This window comes from Ambystoma mexicanum, chromosome 3q (genome assembly GCF_040938575.1).
Source record: "Ambystoma mexicanum isolate Mex_15411 chromosome 3q, UKY_AmexF1_1, whole genome shotgun sequence".
NCBI classification, from domain to species: Eukaryota; Metazoa; Chordata; class Amphibia; order Caudata; family Ambystomatidae; genus Ambystoma; species Ambystoma mexicanum.
The window spans coordinates 53,898,552-53,921,055 of record NC_090926.1 but is presented as its reverse complement, the minus strand read 5'-3'; the positions used below and the strand labels follow the sequence as shown (position 1 = coordinate 53,921,055).

The following is a 22,504-nucleotide window of genomic DNA, read 5'->3' as shown; positions in this document are numbered from 1 at the left end:
CCGGACCAAGCATAGAATATTATGACCCCAACGGATTCCAGAGCACCTACAGTGGTTTCTGGAAGAATGTGAGTCAGGGAGGTAAATTAACATTACTGTTAATGTTCCCTGCACCCCGTCCAGCATAAGATTACATGGGCATAAAGTCCTGGCCCTAACTCCCTCTTAACTGACCTTTGGTGATGGAACCTGGACTAAGGAGCCTTCCCTAGGACTATTCTAGTCTATTGGATTGAGTTGAGACATAATCTGAATTTTGCTTTCATTTTCTAAATTTGGGACTTTTGTTTAATCATACCCACAGGCACTGCAAATCTGTATATAAACCTACCTGAAGAAATATATACTTTGGAACAGGTGACTTTTGGGCACAAGACCCCAAACGATCTTCGGATTGGTCTTTAGAATATATCTCATCTGTTTTGCACTGGTCATTGTATGAAATGCTAAACTAATTCTCCTATGGGTGAATGTATATATCTGTTTTATAAGGGTTTTGTGTGGCAATATTTGCATGGCATTTTTATCTGCTTTCTGTGTAAACTAAAGACATAATAATTATATTTTTATATACTACCTGTCTAACTGAAATTACTGGTGTTGCTCTGTGTGGATTAATTGTAGTCCTACCAGTCACACCCTCCCTGGGACTAAGCCATGCAGCTTTACTAGATCACCTTTGTTGAGTTTGGCTAACCTCTGTTTTTTCCCTGTTCACCATAATAGGGTGGCCTCCCAAAATCCTCCCACCGGGGTTGATTTTAGAAATCCATCTTCACATCTTTTTCTTCCCTATCCTTTCCATCTTGAATTGTTTTGATAACAAGTTGCTTCATGTGCAAAAGGAACCACAGTTGACTATGACTGTTCGTGTTAGGTTTCCCATCTCCCCCTGTGTTCAAGGTGAGAGAAGAGTCTAACCTCAACTAGGCAACGGTGTTACCCTCAATTCCAACTCACTGTTCCAGCGGTAAACATGGTGGAGCAGCCAAGGTTAATGGTACAGAAAACACTTTGTGGGTCATTGCGAATTGGGCGGTGTTAGGGAGAATTCTCATTTCTGTGCTAATTCCCTTCAATCTTAGAGACCCCCAGCTCTTTTACTGTACTTTAGGACTTTTTCATTTTAATCCTCCAGTGAGTGAGACCTTTCTCTCACTGTCTCCTGTTTTGACCTGTGTTTCCACGTTTTTTTTAGTCTGACAAACTCCATAGGCATCTACCTTTTTTGTATGGTGGCACAGAACACCTTCAGCGCAGTGTCACACATAAATCCTCTAGGTTTCTCATAAGGTTCCACTAACTTTTCTTGTGTGAACTACCGTTCCCAAGAATAGTAAAGTGAAATTGACTTTACTTAAATTTTCTTTGTAGGTTCAGCACACACCTTTTTATGTGGGGTCCGGGGGGGAGGATTTACCTAGTAGTCCCTTATCCTACATTCACATGTAAAACAAATTGTTACCCTCACTACTTTAAATGGCTGGTGGCAGTGGTTCAATGTTCCTACCATTGTGCTTTTTTACCGCAGGCTGAATCCTCAGCTGCAGTATCGCACCTATGGGTGACCATTTCGTCAAAACGGCCCCATCTTCTTTTTTCACCATTTTCTGTTTGTGAGGTCTTTCTGGGGTTTACTCTGTGTGTCGAGGCAGATTTTAGCCCTTAGTTAGTTTTGCCTTGGGCGAGTGTCAGCCCTGAAGCCCGCCTCTGTCTCAAGTGTGTCTGGCAAGGCAGCATGTGAGGGAGGTTGCCGAAACTCCCCTTTCCTTTGTCTCTAGGAATGCCTGAATGCACCCAGTACAGCCTTTCAGGACAGCCACCCTGCTGTGTCATTGACAGCCTGGGCTGTGCATGAATGGGAGATACCTGCTTGAAAGGCGAGGGTTTTGGGACTAGTCTGAGTCGACAACTGGGAGAAACGCCCCATGAAGAAACCGTGAACAAAGCTTGCTGCATTCCTTCTGGACCGCTGAATTGCCTGGTGAAGCCATGCTGCTGTGCTGAAACTCCTTTTTCAATTCGACACAGAAGTACCAGAAGGGACAACTTCTTCCCTTGGGTTAGTGTGAGTGCCAGGGGTCGAGAAATCCGTAGTCGAGTGCAACATCTGAAATCCGACTAGAAGTTCCAGGAGTCTCCTAATGTCATGAATGGTAGACATATTACCTCTGGACCTGGAACACCGTCTTCACGCAGAACAGGTTATGCTCATAGAACTGCTAAGACTTTCTATTCTAAATGGAGGTTGTTTGATATCTTGCCTGGAAAACGACGTTTGCACTATTCACGTCGTTGAATTCACGTGATTCAGGATAATCATGTGTATTACTGCATTACGTTTATAAGCAGTGCAGAGACGTTGCTCGCTGCTTCTGATTGAATCAACATGACGTTTTGGTAGCTGAAACCTTGATCTGTGCCCTCGCATCTCTTCAGTTACATCTTTGGCTTTCTCCTTCGTGTTACTTTCACATGCAAACTCCTGGAGCTGCATTCAAGAAGTTAGGGCAGCTTTTCCTGTTCGTGTGTATTTTTCTACACGCTACCTGCGGCAGTCGTCCATTAGAAGACCAGCGGACTGCTTTTTCTTCACACGCAAGTTCTGGCAGTCCTGTCTGCGTGTACTTCAGTCGTGTGTATAAACACAAGCGGGTTCCTGATATCTTCGCGTGCTGCTTTCCTGGCTGCATGTAAGTTTGGCGTGTGTAAAACGACACGCGGTTTCCTGAATTCTTCAGGCGCGGCTGTCCTGGCTGGGTGTACTTTCGTGGCATGCAAAACCCCACACTGTTTCCTGAACTCTTCAAGTGCGGCGGTTTTGGCTGCGTGTACTCTTGTCACGTGTAAAACCCCACGTGGTTTTCTGATCTCTTCAAGTGTGGCTGTCCTGGCTGCGTGGACTTAGTCGCGTGTAAAAACACACGCGGATGTCTGAATTCACCACGTGCTGCTTTCCTGGCTGCGTGTAAGTTTGTTGCGTGTAAATCTCACGCGGTTTCCCGAACTCTTCAAGTGCGGCTGTTCTGGCTGCGTGTTCTTTGGTGCGTGTAAAGACGCACACTGGTTCTTGAACTCTTTAAACGTGCAATTCAACACACAAGTTGTATTTTGTTTTGGATTTATCCCTGGCACCTGTGATAAGATAACAGGTGGACTGCATTTCCTCATTTCTGTTCTACGTGGGAAAGGAAGTATTTGTGACAACCGTTTATTTGAAGGTGATTGTGCACAGTTCTTTGGACGCTGTCCTGTGGTGCACCAACCCGGTATCTAGCGTGAGCTTCGTGCCGTTCAGGATAAGTTTCTCTTACTTACCTTCCCTCCTTTTGTTGTTGTTTCAATTCCTGGATTTCTTCAGAGACTTTTTGGCAGAGCCTCCAGTTCTAAGTCTACAGATTAGTGTTGTACTAGGTGCTATTGCTGTGCTATTAGTGAGAGTTTTGGTTGGGACATTTTCTCATTATACCTGATTGTATCCTAGGCTGGCTTCCAATGATGTTCCCACACCCTTTCCAGTGATCCCTCTCTCTGCCTGTTTTATTAGTCAGAGAGTTGTATCATTTGGAAGGTCTATTTTTGACTTCACTACTCTCAAGCCGTGTGATTCAAGGATCCGGAAGAACCCTACCAATTGTATCCTTTATCATTACCTGTATCCTTTTTCATAAGATACTTGGGTGATTTATGACAGAATCAGAAGCCATGGAGGGTACGGATCCTTAAACGGTCTTGACTCAATTAATCAGTGATTTGAGAAACAAAATGATTACGGCACAGGACACATTTGGTCATCGCATGGGTGTTATGCAAGACGCCATTCATGCCTCTCCTCAGGGAGCGCAGGCTCCAGCAGCCACTGCATCTGGATCCGGGACACCGGCAGCACAACAAGAAACCCTTAAAGTGGTTTTGCCAACACAGTTTCCTCTGGCTCCCCCGGAAAGGTTCACAGGTGATCCTAAAACCTATAGAACCTTTGTCAATCAGTGCCGACTCCATTTCCTGTGCCGGCCTAACTCGTTTCCCGATTTACCACAAAGGCAGCATTCGTGCTTTCCCATTTGGGGGGGTACTGCTGCTGCTTGGGCTAATCTTTTGTTGGAGACACAGTCCCTTGCTTTACGAGTGTGACGATCTTCTGGCCACCACGAGTAAGGTCTTTGATATGCGCTATGCCACTCAAGCTACAGATTTGGAGTTGCTAAGTCTACATCAAGGTAGTCAAACCTTATTGGCTTACATGGCCAGATTCAACCAATTAGCAGCTGAGACTCAATGGCCTGAAAACAAGAAAACGGCTGTTTTTTACAAGGGTCTTTCAGAATATTGAAAAGACGCCTTGTCTACGGTTCCTGTGATCCCTACAGGGTTCACAGAACTGCTCGATCTAATTCTGCAAATCGATGCTCGACGAAATGCTCACAAAGGAGAGAAAAAACCTTTCTTGCAAGCACTGGTTCGTCCGGATGTACCGGCAGCCCCCTCGAATGACCATGAACCAATGCAGATTGGTGCCGTGAGAGGTCGGTTATCTAATGCAGAAAGGGAGAACCGAAGAAAAAACAATTTATGCATGTATTGTGGTTCATCTGGGCATTTACTGGCGGCATGTCCCAAGAAACCAGTTAAGTGTTCGGGAAATGCCAAAACTCGACATTAGCAGGAGTCCCTGTGTCGAGTGTTACATCAGACTCCCATACCATTCCGGCGTACGCATCTATAGCTGTGGGGGTGAGTTACATTTTGCTGACCAAGAATTAGTTTCCAGGGCTATGGTTGATTCCGGAGCCACAAATAATTACATTGACATCACATATGCTAAGAAATGTTCTATACCCCTGATAACCAAGAAGAAACCTGGAACAGTGAGCACTGTGGATGGGTCAGTTCTGACTTCGGGTATGGTAACCCAAGAGACTGTACCTATTCGAATGATTTTATGAGATGGTCATTCAGAGGAAATGATTTTTGATGTCATTGCGGCTCCTCATTACAAACTATTGCTTGGTCTTGCCTGGCTGACTCTCCATAATGCAACCATTGACTGGGCTACGGGATTGATCCAATATCCTTATGTTTATTGTAACGACCATTGCTTTACAAGTCAGGGGGTGTCAACCAAATCGCTTATTTTGGCCTCTATGGAGGGAGGTTCATCTATCAGTGTTGTATACCAGAGCGGTACACATATACCATGCGAGGTATACGGAATATGCAGATGTTTTTGACAAAGGCCAGGCAGAAGAGGTGCCTCCACATAGACAGTATGACTGTCCGATTGAACTTCTTCCTGGGGCCAAAATCCCTATTGGTCGAGTCTACTCATTAACTCCCAAAGAAGATGTCTTGAAAGAATACATCGATAAAGCTCTTGATATGGGGTTCATATGGCCATCCCAATCGCCTGCTGCCTCACCCTTATTTTTTGTTCCGAGAAAAGAGAGATCTAAGGCCCTGCATAGATTACAGGGCTCTTAGTGACATCACTATAAAGAACCAGTATCCATTACAAATGATAAATGTGTTAGATCAGCAAGGTACTTCCATGTACTTTTCTAAATTGGACTTACGAGGAGCATACAATTTGGTTCGCATTCGTGAGGGAGATGAGTGGAAGACCGCTTTTAAACGTGGTACGGCCTTTATGAATATCTTGTGATGCCTTTTGGCCTTTGTAACGCTCCCGCCACTTTTCAGTTCTTCATGAACGACATCTTCAGAGACATGATGGACCAATTCGTGGTGATATATTTGGATGACATATTGATATATTCATCGTCATTCCCAGACAATGTTAAGCATGTGTTTGCTGTCCTTCAAAGGCTCAGAGAGACCAAACTTTTTGTTAAAGCTGAGAAATGTGTCTTTCATACACAAGAAGTTGAATTCCTGGGTTATGACATTACCAACCATGGTGTCCGAATGAGCCGTTCCAAAGGGAAGGCCATATTGAATTGGTCCATTCCACATAATGTCAAATCTCTACAGTCATTCCTAGGTTTTGCGAATTTTATCACAGATTTATCCGTTCCTTCTCCAAAACAGTGGCCCCATTGACAGCTTTAACTAGTTCAAAGGTACAATTCTGTTGGAACCAGAACGCTCAAGTTTCAATTGAGATGTTAAAGGAAGCGTTTACCACTGCACCTGTACTACAAAATCCTGATCCTGATTGTTAGTTTATCGTAGAAGCTGATGCTTCCAGTGTCGCTACAGGAGCTGTAATTTCACATGTTTGTGCAGAAACCAAGGAGGAGCATCCAGTCGCTTTCTTCTCTCGTAAGCTAACTCCATACGAACAGAACTATACCGTTACTGAGCGGGAATTGCTTGCAATCAAGGGTGCTTTCCGAGAATGGCGACATCTTCTTGGGGCAAAACATCAGGTGTTGGTGTACTCTGATAATCGGAATCTTCAAGCATTCAAGACTATGAAATGTCTTATGGCTCGACTGGCCAGATGGCATGTGTTTTTTGCTCAATACGATTTCCAAATTGCATATCACCCTGCCAGACAACCTGTCAAATCGGATGCTTTATGCCACATTGGTGAGGAGGTGAAGGAAGGACCTCCGGTTCAAAATACGTTGTTGGCAGACCACGTGATATGTAGTTGTTCTGCACAGTCTTCCCTAAAACACGAATTACAGGAATGGGTTGAACAAAATCCTCGATTAGTTCAGGAATTTAACTTGGACATACACACCGTTTTGCCTTTCACACAAGGGGTGCTTTATCTACCAACAGATACCACTCAGAACAATGCTCTCAGTTGGGGACACAACTCCATTGTGGCAGCTCATCCAGGACAAAAGAAAACCTTAGAGCTGCTAAAGAGATCTGGTTGGTGGCCTTCCATTACACGAGATGTAATAGATTATGTTTCTACATGTTCAGTATGCATCCAGTGCAAGAACACTCCTGCCAAACCAGTGGGTTTATTACAATCTTTACCTGTTCCTCACAAACCATGGTATATGATATCAATGGATTTTGTGGTAGAACAGCCAAGAAATAATGGTTACAATACCATATGGGTTGTGGTGGACTACTTTACGAAATTGGCTCTTTGTTCCCTGTATTGGGTTACCAACAGCTGATGTCTTGGCTGATTTATTCATCCGGCATGTGTTTCGGTTTTTTGGTCTACCTTCAGTGGTAATTACCGACAGGGGTTCACAATTCGCGTCTAGTTTTTGGAGAGCATTGACCTCTGCTTGCTTATTGATGACAGGATGTCTAGTGCTTATCACCCACAAACGGACGGACAGACTGAGAGGGACATTAGTACTATGGAACAATAGCTGCAGTGTTTGTCTTCAGTTCCAATCAGACTGGGTAACTGTACTCCTGGCCGCAGAATTTGCTTACAATAATTCCTACCAAAGTGCCATCGGTACCTCTCCTTTCTATGCTCTGTATGGGCAACACCCCAGATCCAATCCTTTGGATTCTGGTTTGTCTATGTATACGCCTGCAGCAGGGCGTAATATCAGAGATCTAAAAAACTTACAGGGAAAGGTGAAGCGGCAATTGGAAAAGGCAAAAAGACGAGATAAGATCTATGCTGATGCTCGTAGAGTATCTGCACCGGTTTACAAAACAGGAATGAAAGTATGGCTGTCTGCTAAGAATTTGCAGATACCTGGTAAAAAGAAACCGTTGCCTAAGTACATTGGGCCATATGAGGTACTCCGTGTGATTAACCCGGCTGCTGTCTGGCATTGCCACAACGATGGCGAGTGCATCCAGTATTTCACGTGTCCCTCATCAAACCATGCTCCGATGCTACTTGATTGCCTATACGGCCGGTTGCTGTTTCAGTGAAAGGTTCAGATGAGTTTGAGGTACAGGAAATGTTGGATATGAGACTTCATTCCGGTTGACCATATTATCTGGTGGATTGGAAGGGGTATGGTCCCGAAGATAGATCCTTGGAACCTCTTTCCAATATCCATGCTCCCGCTTTGTTATGAAAATATCACTTGAAAAGGGGAGTGGCTGCTCCTTTGGGGGTGGGGGGTGGCACTGTCATGCATGGTAGACATATTACCTCTGGACCTGGAACACTGTCTTCACGCAGAACGGGTTATGCTCATAGAACTGCTAAGCCTTTCTATTCTAAATGGAGGTTTTTTGATATCTTGCTTGGAAAACGACATTTGCACTATTCACGTCGTTGAATTTGCGTGATTCAGGATAATTGTGTGTATTACTGCATTATGTTTATAAGCAGCGTGCAGATGTCGGTCGCTGCTTCTGATTGAATCAACATGGCTTTTTGGTAGCTGAAACCTTGATCTGCGCCCTCGCATTTCTCTTCAGTTACATCTTTGGCTTTCTCCTGCGTGTTACTTTCACACGCAAACTCTTGGAGCTGCATTCAAGAAGTTACGGCAGCTTTTCCTGTTCGCGTGTATTTTTCGACACGCTACCTTCGGCAGTCGTCCATTAGAAGACCAACGGATGGCTTTTTCTTCACATGCAAGTTCTGGCAGTCCTGTCTGCGTGTACTTCAGTCGCGTGTATAAACACACACGGGTTCCTGATATCTTCGCGTGCTGCTTTCCTGGCTGCGTGTAAGTTTGGCGCGTGTAAAACCCCACGTGGTTTTCTGAACTCTTCAAGTGCGGCTGTCCTGGCTGAGTGGACTTAGTCGCGTGTAAAAACACAAGCGGATGTCTGAAATCACCACATGCTGCTTTCCTGGCTGCATGTAAGTTTGTTGTGTGTAAATCTCACGCGGTTTCCTGAACTCTTCAAATGCGGCTGTTCTGGCTGCGTGTTCTTTGGTGAATGTAAAGACACACGCTGGTTCTTGAACTCTTTAAACGTGCAATTCTACACGCAAGTTGTATTTTGTTTTGGATTGATCCCTGGCACCTGTGATGAGTTAACAGGTGGACTGCATTTCATCATTTCTGTTCTACGTGGGAAAGGAAGTATTGGTGACAACTGTTTATTTGAAGGTGATTGTGCACAGTACTTTGGAAGCTATCCTGTGGTGCCCCAACCCGGTATCTAGCTTGAGCCTTCTGCCGTTCGGGATAAGTTTCCCTTACTAACCTTCCCTCCTTTTGTCGTTTCAATTCCTGGATTTCTTCAGAGACTTGTTGGCGGAGCCTCCAGTTCTAAGTCTACAGGCTAGTGTTGTACTAGGTGCTATTGCTGTGCTATTAGTGAGAGTTTTAGTTGGGACATTTTCTCATTATACCTGATTGTATCCTAGGCTGACTTCCAATGATGTTCCCACGCCCTTTCCAGTGATCCCTCTCTCTGCCTGTTTTATTAGTCGGAGAGTTGTATCATTTGGAAGGTCTATTTTTGACTTCACTACTATCAAGCCGTGTGATTTAAGGATCCGGAAGAACCCTACCAATTGTATCCTTGGGTGATTAATGACACCTAAGGACCCTCCAGGAGCAGGATGACCCGAGCTATAGTTCCTGCACCAGAGTGCAAGACCCAAGAAGTGAAGGAAGCCCAACCTGTATCCGAGATCCGCGATGGTGCTGTTTACCAAGTGCTGAAAACGTAAAGTACTCGTAGCTGCTGACGACCTCCAAAGTGTCGCTGCAGGAGTCCTCCAGGCGTCCTCCCTCTGGTCCCCACGACTGAGGCTCAGGAAACCAGGGTCTGCATTGCTGCGACAGGACAGAATCCAGCTGGACCACTCTTTAAACCAGAGGTACTTTTTAGACTTGGGGGTACTGACCTCTTCGTCTTTGAGCTGTGCTTTTCCGAGTTGAGACTTGCAGTGGCTTACCCGAAAGTTGATTCCAACTCTGCTTTTTCACAGGTTTAACAGCTTGTGACCCTACAAGTGATTGTTCAACAAACTCTCTAACTTTGCAAGAATTTTTATCTAAGAAGTACCTCATCTCATAGTCTGTGTTCCAATTGACTTTGGCTGTCCTGACTCCATGCAGACACTTCTAGCCCATTGACGTTCATATTGTTTGTCCCTCAGAGGTGGTAACTTGTTTTAGACTGTTATTGCTGGGAAAGTCTTGTCTAGATTTCATTGGAAGATTTAGTTGTCCTCACATATACTGAGAGCCTGTTAAACCTTTCCTTTCTGCAACCTCACAATCTGCAAAGTATAACTAGTGATATATAAATGCCATTACTGTGTAGAGAAGGAGCAAAGTACCCCCACCTCAAGTATCTCACCCATAGTTCCTATAGATTGGGAACCAGAGTGTGAAACACATTCAGTACCAGTGAAAATACTGATACAGAGGAGAATCCCAGAGGTAAGGTTCCCGTTAAGAAAGCCATACCTGCATACACGACAGTATGAGGGCCATCTGAATGAAATCCCAGAAGAAACGGGACAAATGAACGAAAGAGCAGATTGGTGACATCACACAAAGTAATACTGATGCACGTATAAGAGATGCAGAAACAAGAGAATGTAGACATTCTTTAAGGCATCAAGAAAGTATCAAATATGAGCAACATCTTGGGCTCGAGATGGAGAGGCTTATGCTACAGAAACGATGAACATATCAAGTTATTTTACACATGTATTCTTGAGGCTAGCTACGTAGTAAATGGATTGCAGCAAGCGCCAGCAAGCGCCAACGTATACATATATAGGAGTTTATAAAGAATGTATGATTCAACTAAGTATTATAGCAGAGCTGTACCAGAGAAGGAAGGCCTTTTCCAATGTGTCACAGTGAAAAAGCAATTGAATTACAGAAGTGAATTTCCGGAGGGTGAGGCTGGACCAGCCCCAAGAAGCCAAGGTCGTATCGGACTGGGATGAGCAGACATTAGTTCTGTTCACATTAGTGACATTAGTTCACACGATTCAAAATCGTGTGAAAGAACAAAACTCCTGTTCAGAAGGCATGGTCGAAAAAAAAGAAAGAAGTCAGAGGTTCATTAGATAATAGTATTTTATATGCACAAAAGCTCAGATTTGTGGTCTTAAGTCACGTGGAGGGATGAAGTTGGACAACCATGATGAACCACACCTACGCAAGGAGACGGAGTGTGCCTCTACTCCCCTAAATTCTCTGGAGCAAAATACACTTTCAAGGCCAAGTTCAAGCCTTAATTGACGTGCAGACCACGGAGGTGATGATAGATTATGTGCTAATTGGTGGGAAGCTATGGTTATGACCAGCTCACCAGCACCTGGAAGTCCAGCGTGCGTGCTGCTATCGTGGGTGGAAAAGTACTGACTGATGTAAGAGTGTCAACCAATTATAGGGGGCCGCATAGTTAAGAGCCCTCTAGTTTATGTAACCAATGGGACATTGTGTATTTAGTGACGTTCATAGTGACCTGTTGCGGGGAGGGCTTATCCCCACCTGACGTTAGAGAACCTATCGCTTTCTTTGACTAATATGGAACGTATACCTAGATGCTCCCTTTAAGCCTATCACATTTGCCACTAGGTTTTTGTACTTTGCCACGTAGAATGACATTAGCAAATACATAGGTTAACGTCAGCAGTGATAAGCTTTTACTATAAAGATGTTTTTTATGAATTTCGTTGAGGTCATGCTGTGAGTTGTCCATTGATGTCCGTTGTACTCTGTTTTAGATAGTTGACATATAAACAGTCAACTTTGCCAACTTCCTGAGTCTTTTTGATTATTGATGTTTGAGTATCTTCTGCATACCCATTCATCTCAAAGTATTGCTACCTCGTCTTAGAGGGCTGGGTTGGCTGTCCCAGTTCAACTGTCCTTGTGAATGAAGTCACCTCAGGGTGTAGGAAGTGTGAAAGAAACATATCCAAAGAGTATCCGCTAACTTGTTTGATTCTGAAAAGTATTTTAAAGTATATTTACAGTGTTACATATCTTGCCCTTTTTAAAGAATGCTTATTTAAACATTGATGTTAAAATTACTAGTTTTCTCATGCTTGTGAATATGATTAGAATCACATGCTGTGCATATAGTATGACATCTAGTGATAATCGCATAGTATTGCATATTTCTTTCAATGATCGAAAGGGGTTGTCAACATGGGCGTCACAGTAACACTATCCCTAACATGACGTGTAGTGTACCCAAAATCCCTCACACGTCAAGGTCCCTCAGATTGTTTTTTTCCGTCCAACTAGTTGGTCGCCTTATGCAGAGCTTGCAAGAGTTAATATAATATTGCTCAATATTGTTACTTTGTGCCACGACCTACTCGTCTCCTGACTACTTCTTTTCGAAGTATCTTTGCCATGGAGTGTTATCTTTCTCAGGTTGCAGCAACTGGACCTTTCACAGGGTCATATTCAGGTTAAGGTTCAGTTTCAGTGCTTTGGGATTTGTTCCAGCAAGTGAAGAAGTTTCAGGTGCCGATTTCCCCATCTCATAAGAATATTGGAATTGCAAACAGCCTCTTATCATAAACTTGCTGCCTTTCATGTTCCACTGATTCACCCCGGCAAACACACAGAATGTGGATTCAGCATTTAATCTTATTGAAATATCTCCTGGATCTGATCTGGCTACTTTTGCCTTAGCTACTTCGGCTCAACACAACATATGGCCACTTTGTAAAGGTTGTGGGACTCCTAGAGTTTCCAATGCAAGAACTTCACCTAGGAACTATCTGCCAAGCATCCAGTATTTTCTGTGGCCGGTCTGAAGGACGCAGACATTGTGATGACATTTCCAATATTTGTTTATTAAATAATGGGAATAAGGGCCATCTTTCCCTAATACTATGGGGTGTTCTTCTACCTATATTAATAACTAGGGTGCTCGTCTGTCGTGAGGAAATGTTCAAATCTAAAAAGTCTACGGTCCCAAACTCTAACCCCTACTGACCCTACCACTAATCTAACAAACTTAGATCAGGAAAAGGACTCCCTTCTCCAGTTGGTGTACTGGTCGTCTTTATAGAGTTCTTCTTAATATCCACTTTTTCAGATAGCCTCTGGCCACCTTCTGTATCAACTCTAACTCTCACAAGGGATTTGACTTTCACCCTATCTTTTGTGGACAGTCATCCTCAAGTCCTTTCTTCAACTTTGTTTGGTCCTTTGATCTAGGCTATTGGGCCTTCGGTATTCTTGAAAATTATAATCTCTTGGATGCAGTATTTCTTCGGGATAACCAATGTTCCCCCTTCTCAGCTTTGGTATATCCTATGTACCTTTTATCTCATAGGCTTCTCTTGCCCTCAGTTTGTTGTATTGTCTCTCTTCCCCTGATGGTGTAACCCCTGACTTAATGTACTTATCCCCTGGTGTATTCGGCGTTCTACTTATCAGATTAATATAGTTAAAGTTCATCAGTCGATTTTCTATTAAGGCTTTCATCAGTTTCACTGGGATGACTTTCCTTCAATTTTATAATTAAGGTTTCGTCAATTTTAGTTTCTTTTGGTCCATAGCGAGTCCCGTGTGGCCTCTCGTTCCTCCCTGTTACCTCTATCCTTATGGGGTAACGTCTCCGGGTCCTGCAGTCGCTTGGGTCTGTTCTCTTCCTTGCCTCGCTCTCGCCACCGTCATTTTCTCGTTGCACGTTACGTCGCTGTTTTCCTTTTGTTACCTGGACAGGTTGGTGCACTTGCAACCGGGGGTTGTCGGCGTCGTTGATCAGGCATCCTGCCCACCACTGAGTCGCCTTGGTCACGCCACCACTGGTACATGGGTTCTCCTTCTCTCGGCTTCTTTCTGCCTGCACTCGCTGGTTTTCCAGCGTCTGTCTCGTGTTCAGAGTGGATCTGAACTTCACTGGCTCTGCTCGACTCCACCTCTGTCATGTTACTCTTACAAGGGGCCTCCCCTGCTAGCGTTACGTTCCTCTCGTTTGCCCTACTTTCGGCATTCCCTCGCTTCAACCTCTTTGTGACAGTTAATTTGAGGCTTCTTAAAGTGAAAGGGCTTTTCTCTTGATGAAAAGGACATATGTCATTCTCTTATTCAGCCAATGTTCTGACTGTGGTCTTACTTTGCATATCCGATCGTCTAATTAATGACATCAATGGGAATGGCTTAGGGGGGTATTCAGTGGAATGGGAGTCCTTGTTCACTAAGGGGTAGTTTCTCCTAGTGAGGTCCCACTTGCCCAGACACCTAGTCAGGGTCTTGCGGCACAGGCTCACCTCCCCAGTCTCAAAGGGGAAGGCTCTCCCCTTGGGGAGAAGGGATGAATTCCCTCTACTTGTCACACGTTCCTAATGATTATTAAATGGCAGGTGCCTGGGGACGTTTTCACAGATTATCGTTGTGACTGTCTGCCAGGGCTCACTCAGCTAAATGGGAAAGGTTACATGCACGGAAAACAATGGGCAGGTTTGGGCGCCCCACCCTGAGAGGCTTATGGTCTCTTATGCAGCACAATAAAGAGTTACACTATTTGGGAGGCCTTGGCTAAGTACTCACAAGGGGAAAGGTTTATGAATTATCAAAAACAAGCAGAAATGTTAGGGGGGGGTGCATATGCCAGAGATGCAGCTTAAAATACTCAACCTAAAATGGGAAAGTTCAACTAGAACTTTACTTAGTAACTTGAAAAAAAAAACTCTGACAAGGTTAGAGACTATGTCTATCTGGGTACCTACTTTGATAACAAGCTGAGGTTGACTCCTTCAACGGTGGTGGAGGAGACAATTTATAGAATGAGGGCTTTGCAAGCCTTTCATAATGTCTATTTTAGCATCTCCTTTACTTCTGTGCTGGACAATTAGTGCTCTAGTTTTTAGGCAGATGTTTGGCATCCTTTTGCCAGGATCATTTGGGGAAATAAGAGGGAGAACTCTGGAAGCATTGTCTCAACCTTTTAAGCACCACTCAAATTATTTATGCAGAATGTGGTCCTTTTCCCTGCTCAGATAATAGCTATGCAATATTTTCGATGATTCAACTAAAATGCTTAACCTAAGCCAGAGACATTGATGGACTTGATGTGTCCTAAACCATTCTCTGGGGTGGGTAAATCCTGATATAGGGAACGGAGGACCAATACTATTCTATTGTTTGGTCTAGGCAATGTGCAACTTACCATGACTCTCGCTATGGGCCTCTTCAAAAGATCTGCTACGAAAATCTTGAAGAGTTCGGTACATGATAAAACAAAAACACTGGTTTCTCATAGCTGCTGTAAATATAATCCCAGAAACTCCTATTTTGCTTCTCAGCAATACTTAGCAGAAATCATTGTTTCTTGGGCGAGGAGTTTCTTCATGGGGTCCACATTCAAACTGTTAACTATTCAGGGCATTTAGGACCTTTGGGGAAAATGCTGAAGGAGTTAAGTGCAGATCTTGTGGATTGGCAACTAAAAAAGTGAAGCATCTTTTGCTGGGTGTTATGACTTGAGGTCCATGTAGATTATAGTGCCTCCGTCCCCAAGCACCAATCATAGATGAGTAATACCACTCGCTGATCGGTTATTGGGGCCACAGGGGAAGGCAGGAACGGGATGCACCGGGTCCCGGATGGCTGAAAGGAAAAGCAGGGGTTAGATTTGCAGATAAGGTAGTAACAAAAGGAACAAAGGCAATAGAACTGTAAGTGACACCTACCCCAAATATGACCAGTGCCAACGTGGGACCTAACGGTTCCTACGCAAGGGAGAGGGCAGGGGGATGAAGGTAGGCAGTCAAGGTTGCTGTGATCTGAGAGGCAAGGAAAGCAAGATGATGGTGCCAAAACAAAACCAGAAGTCACAATCCAAGGCAAACAAATTGATTGATTGATATTTTATTTCTATCGCGCTCGTACACAAGTGTTTCAGAGTCCAAAGGGCAATCCAGGTAGAAGTCCAGCAGAAAATTCCAAGGGTCAAAATCAGCTCCAGAACGTTGTAAGGAAGGGGTAGTCCAATTGCAGTCTAGGTACACGAAGCAAAGTCCAGAAATCTGTGAAATCCAACAAGGTTCCACAAATTGCCAGTAGCTGCCGAAGAAACAGCTGAGAAGCGCTGAATGGGCGGACCAAAGCTGGTTTTATGCATCCTTCTGGGTCACGTGACCGCTTCTTCATTTTCTTCTGGGTCACGTGACCGCTAATCGGTTCACGTGACCCATTGTTGTGGAACGTCGGCTTCCCGGGGTGCCCGTAAAGCTGGAGGGCGCCCTGGCGCTCCTGCAACCGCCAAGGTAAGCCCCAGGATCTGTGGGGGTGGAAGCGCCAGGAACGCCACAAGGGGCGGGGCCTCACCGCGGGCCGAGCAAAAGAGAGCCGTGAATGCCTGGACCCGGATTGCAGGACAGGTAAGGAGGCGGGGGCGTGGGAAGGCATGACACTGGGCGACATTATGTGAGATGCTGAGCATTCTCACTTGCCCTATGAGTACAAGCCCACTTGCTAATGAAAATGCTCCATTGTTCTGACTGCAACTGTCTATTTTGCTGTTCCAATTTTATTGCAGATTGTTGGAATAAATTAGACTAACGTAATTCCTTTACACTGTTAAATTGGTGTTTTAATTATGTACTAATATTAATTGTAAAAAAACATTCATTTCTTTGTTTGTAAAAGCTAATTAAGCATATGTTTCCAGGTCCCACAGGTTATTCAGGGAGAAGCATCATTGGTCGACCTGAGCCCTGCTATCTCACCCGTCTGTAGGTTGGAGGCCTCCAGTTTGTCTACACAGCTAGCTACCATGCGTGAGTTAAGAGCCCATACCCACCTACTTGAATTCTCTGTAGGGTCATGGTTTGCTTCTCACACACTTTAGGAGTTTCCTTCTACTCCAATGTATGGTGTGACCTCTTCTCTTGTGAGAAGAACGTTCTGCCTAGTTTTCAATTATTTGTATTAATTAGCAAAATAAATACTTATGAGCAAAAGTAAGCAATGATGACATTTTGCTGTCTCAAGATCATAACACTGGTTACACTAATTAGACCAATGTAGGTGCATTCCATCCATCCTTGCCTGGGTCCACTGGAAAAGAAATGGGGGAAATAGTAGCATTTCTATATGTGAACATGGTGTCCGCTCATTTGGTAGAAAAAAAACGATCGAATGACCATTTGGTCGAAACCAAATGGTCTAAAAAAAAATGGTCAATTTTTTTTTTCATTTATTTATATATTTTTTGTTTTGTTTGGTTAAAAAAAATACAGATAAAAACGGGGGGGAACTCCCCCCAAAAAGAAAATGTAAAAAAAAAAAGAATTATTCGACCATTTGGATTTCGACCATTTGGTGTCGACCAAATGGTCATCCAACCATTTGGTTGTCGACCAAATGACTGGTAGCCGTAAACATTTTGTATTCACGTTCAAGCTGTCATGGCACCGTATACATTCCCTCTTGTGGACTGATCCTAAAAAGAAATTCTGATATAGTTTGGTTTCCCCAACACAGTATGAATATATACAAAGGCATTGATAAGCACTACCAAGATCTGGTAAAAAAGGTGGAAAGAAACTATTTGAAGATATTTCCATGCAAAAAGAACTATGGAATGAGTAGAGACATTAACATACTAGAACAGGGGAGAGATTCTCCCAATTTCTAAAGTAAGTTAGTAAATCTAGTAGTAGGGTCGGTAGAAGTAGTTTTTGCACAGAGGACACTTTTCAGTTTGGAACTATGGACGGGCACTCTAGTTATTTGTATAGGCAGGGAAACCCCTCTAGCAATAGGAAAAGTTAGCCATTATTATTATTTGAATAAACCAAATTCACTCTGTCCTCCAGGTCCCCTCATTATAGAACATATGGGGCCTGCATCATAGAGGGGCTGGTGGTCCCAGGCTCACCCCAGTCCCATTCCCTAGCCTCCAGTGTGGGACTTCATCGCAATAATCACAGTATATATTTTAGGCAATACTTCAAAAACCCTAATATGTAAAGATAAAGAATTGTTTATGCTACTGCCCACCTCAGTACATCCCCATGATATCTTGTAAGCTTTGGGCCTTCGGTCTTTCCACTACTTTGTTGTGTGGTATTGGGCCAACGAAAGAGCAAGGTCTTTAAATCGTTAAATGCTCTTCTGCTTTACATCTAGTGTACAATCCAAACTATGAAACTATGCAAGGAGCCAGAGGTGTTGCTAGGGGGGGTGGGGCATAAGGGGGCTATAGCCCCAGGTCTTTTGGTTGTAGCCCCGGATAGAAGCTGAGGGGTTACAACCAAAAGGACTAGCTAGCTCCCATTCCCAACAGCCACAAAATGAGTGTAGCCCCAGATCTTTTCCAGACCTAGCAACACCCCTGCAAGGAGCCGTTTGAAGCAGAACAGCTTTTCTGTTAATCACTGATCTTTTATTACGCCTCCCAATACTACAGGCTAATCCCATAGTAGATGTGGAGGGAAAAAGAGGCCCTTCGTACATTGCATCTGCAAATGTTTTCCGGTGTGTCTGGATTCCTCGTGTAGGACGGCCTATGTGAAGTAAGTTTGGAGTAATAGATTGTTTTGTAATGTTTAAACATCAGATTCCTTTAAACCTTCTGGACATGTTTCCGGCCCTAGTCCATTGAGTGTCCTCCAGCTGTTCACCAAGGCCTGTCTGCAACGTTCCTCTAGCCTTGAGCTCTGGTCTTGCATGTGAGGCATCAGTGACCCCTTGCAAGGTTTAGGAGCTTAAACTAGCTCATTGGTCTCGAGCATCACCCAGTAGGCAGAAGCTATCACTGGGGAACCTGAGAGTTAGCCGGTTTATCTTTTTGCCCATTTTGTATTAAACATTATTTCGAGGGGATTGGGTCCTCCGACGTATTCCATACCTATGACAGTAATCACCACAGCTGTGCTGCTTCGTAAAATCTTTGTGTCCTGCGTCTATGATGTCAATACGCTGTCCTCGAGGGCCTCGGTCGAGCCGACGTCACCAGATGTCCTAAGTAGGACGCACGACGCCCGTAGCCTCAGTTCTGTTTTTTCTGCAAATGTGTTTGCTTCGGAGATCTCGGCGTGCCTCGACTCTTCCGAGTTCTGTTCTTTCGGTTCCTCAAATCTGCTCGTTTGTGATATCTATGATGTCCTCGTCTTCTTATATCCTGCAGCCGGGTTTTAAGAAGTGTTGGGAATGCGGGTCCAAGATGTCGTTGACGGATTCGCACGTCGCTTGCCTCTGGTGCTTCGGTGTGGACCACGACACGGATGACTGTCACTCGCTTACTTCGAAGGCCTTGCGGGAGCGTAAGAAGAAGCTTTCTGTAGGTAAGGTGGCCAAGCCCCGGAAGTCAAAGTCCACTGGCCTTTCGACTGACGATTTGAGGGGCGACTCTCCGTATAGTCGTCGTCGGTCCGGGGGGGGTCTCGGTCCCGGAGTAGGTCCCGCCATTCCTCTGCCTCTTTGAGGCACTCACGGAAGCGCTGTCACAGGTCGCCTTCCCCGTCCTTGTCCGAGGACTCTGCCCATCGGCGGGTTTCTTGTCCCAACAAGCATTCCACTCCTGCCGAATCGGAGTGGAATGCTTGTGATGATGGCGATTTTTCAGTCGCAGGGCTCCGGTCCGTCCGCGCTGTCGAAAGACGCCGCCCGTGACCGTGCTAGAGACAACGCTTGCATGCTTTCGGGCTCGAGTGGTCGTCCTGATCACCGGGCGCCTTCGAAGTCCTGGTCAGACAAGGTTGGTCGCTCCAGACATGCCCGTTCCAGGTCCCGGTCCTTGACGCCCTCGAGACCGTCGGAGCTTGTGATGTCTTCGAAGAAGACATCGATGCCTTCGGCGCTGAGGTCGTCAAGGGACTCTCTCGAGGCTCCGCCTCCAAGGAAGCCGTCTTCGTCATCGGCGCCCAGGCTGTCGAAGGACACGCTCGGGGCTCCGCCCTCGAGGACTGTGTCGAAGCTATCGGTGCCACGCTCGACGGCGACGCTGATTCCATCGACGCCCTCGATGCCTTTCGAGGCTGTTTTGTCAGAGGTACCCCATGGCACGGTGGAACCCCCTAGAAAGGCTCTGGCCAAGGCTAAAAATGTCTTTGGCCCTTTTTCTGTGCCCTCATTCCAGCCTCTGGATTATATTTCTGAGGTGGATGAAGGTTCTGAGGAAGGGTTGGTTCCTGATACGGTACCGGATGAGATTTTGTCTGGTCATAGCCAGATTGATGACCTGCGTCAGTCGCTGCACGATGCCAGTGGTCTGGACACCTCTCCGGAGGTGGAGTTCTGTAGGCCTGAGCCTGGCACCCATGCCGAGTCCTCGTACTGGTGCCTTATGTCAAGGGTAACGGAATACTTGGGGTGGTCTGCGCCACCAGTGGATTTTCTGCAGGATGACCTGACGGAAATCCTCTACAAAGGTCCACCAACTGACCCAGTACTGCCATTCCATATGGCCTTGCAAAGAAGGGTGGCGGTGGCTTGGACTGCCCTGGAGAGTCTCCCGGCAGTGAGCAAGTCTTTGCTGCAAAAATACCGTCCAGCCAGTAGCGACCCCTGCTACTTGACCACGCACCCCACTCCGGAGAGTTTGGTGGTGCAGGCGGCTACGGCCCCAGCAAAGCAGGCGTCGTACCTACTATCCCTCCTGATAGGGACGACAAGCATTTTGATGGCTGGGCGGAGAAAGTGTCTTGTTCAGGGGGTATGGCTTTGCAGGCAGCCAACTCCGTGTGTGCCTTGTTACGTTTCATGCACACTCTGTAGAACTGTATTTTGTTAGCGGCTGATCATATTCCCGAAGGGGAGGAACGGGATGGTTTTCTTGCCATGGTGCTGGATGGCAAGGATGCCATGTGTGAGTCCGTTTAGTCGGGTCTGGACATGGCAGATTGTTTCAGCCGGTCCATGGCGGCGAGCACCGGAATACGCAGGTTTGCGTGTTTGCGGAACTCAGGGTTTGCTCCTGATGTGCAAGCCCGGCTCCTAAACATGCCCATTGATGGTGAACATCTTTTTGGCAGCAAGGCTGACAAGAGCCTTGAGAGGTTGCAGACCTCCAAAGCTGCAGCGAAGTCGTTGAGTGCTGCAGTTCGCCAACCTCCGCCTTTTCGTCCTAGGGGACAGCAATGGAGGGGAGGTTCCTTTCGATATTACTCATCCTTTAGTAGATAGAGAGGAGCTGCAAGTCAAAGGGGCCACCGTAGGAGTGCCAGAGGTGGAAAACGAGGTACTCGAGGTGCCAAGGCCGCTCGGGCAGTTACCTCTTTACACTCAGGCAATGCTGCAGCCGGTTCAGCTCAGTCATGAGGCCAGGTCCCATGGTTCGCCAGTTGGGGAAAGGCTGGCGCAGCATCTTGTAGAATGGCATGCCATTACTTCAGATGTGTGGGTTCTGGAGATCATAGCCCATGGCTACTGTCTTCCTTTCCGGCAGAGGCCTTGCGACAATCCACCAGGGAATCTCTCTTTGAGGAATCCAGATCCGCTCCTTGCGCAGGAAATTCAAGCCCTGCTGGAGAAAGGCGCCATAGAACTGGTACCTGTAGCGGAGAGGAACAAGGGATGGTATTCCCCTTATTTTCTGATTTCGAAGAAAGACTGGGGATTGAGACCCATCATGGACTTGCACTGTTTGAACAAACTCCCCAGGAAGGACAAGTTCAAGATGGTTACTCTCAAGTCCTCCAGGCCCTTCAACTTCAGGACTGGTTGGTGTCTCTCGACCTCAAGGTCGCCTACTTTCATGTGCTGATCCCTCCCAAGCACAATAAGTACCTGAGGTTCACGGTTGGCGACTCGCACTTTCAGTTTCGGGTCCTGCCGTTCGGATTGACCTCCGCCCGAGGGTTTTCACTAAGCTCATGGTGGTGTTGGCAGCGTATCTCAGGATAAGGGGGGGGGGGATTCACGTCTACCCCTACCTGGACGATTCGTCCTGGATCATCTGTCTGTCACCTGCCACTCCCTTCACAAGCTGGGCTTCTCCCTCAACTTAAGAAAGTCCCAATTGACACCAACTCAGCGGCTCCAGTACATTGGAGCAGTGCTCGGCACAACCCTGGGGCAGTGTTTTCCTCCCCAGGTGAGGGCTCATCACATTCAGCAGATGGTGCACAAGTTTCAACATGCCCAGAGTCTCCCGGCGTTCGAGTTCTTGCTCGGCCTCATGGCATCCTGCATTTTTCTGGTGCCAGGGGCCATGTTGCGGATGAGATCTCTGCAATGGGCCCTCAAGATGCAGTGGTCACAGTCCTCTGGCAGGAAGTCGGACCCCGCTCAGGTGCCGCCCTCGGTCACCCAGGACCTTCTGTGGTGGGCCGACAAAGGCAATCTGATGAGGGGGGGCTCAGTTTTGGCTACCCTGGCCGGAGGTGACGATCGTGATGGACGCATCCCTCATGGGGAGCTCATGCCAACGAGTTGACAGTCAACGGTCGTTGGTCTCCGTCGGAGTCCAGACTCCATATCAATCTGTTGGAGCTGAGGGCCACCAGGCTTGCCCTGAAGGTTTTCTGCTGACTGTGCGAGGAAAGAATGTCTGGATTCGGACAGACAACAGTCGCCGTGCACTACCTCAACAAAAAAGGGGGGCAGGGTCACTTCCTCTGTGCAGGGAGGCGATGCAGCTCTGGTTCTGGGCCGTCCAGCAGGAAGTTTGTTTCGGCAGTTCATCTGGCCGGCGACGAAAAAACGAGACGGCGGACGCTCTGAGCAGGCCGAGAGCGATCTCTCACGAGTGG

The 22,504-nt window shown here is 46.1% G+C and overlaps 1 protein-coding gene across 3 annotated transcripts in view; it reads left to right on the top strand.

Moving 5' to 3' along the window:
* TOM1 (target of myb1 membrane trafficking protein) overlaps positions 1 to 22,504 on the top strand; it is an 837,238-nt gene that overhangs the window by 619,010 nt on the left and 195,724 nt on the right. For all 3 annotated transcript variants that reach the window (XM_069653062.1, XM_069653063.1, XM_069653061.1), the window contains exon 10: positions 16,477 to 16,585. In XM_069653062.1, the coding sequence (XP_069509163.1) occupies positions 16,477 to 16,585 (109 nt within the window). The remainder of the gene's footprint in view (positions 1 to 16,476; positions 16,586 to 22,504) is intronic.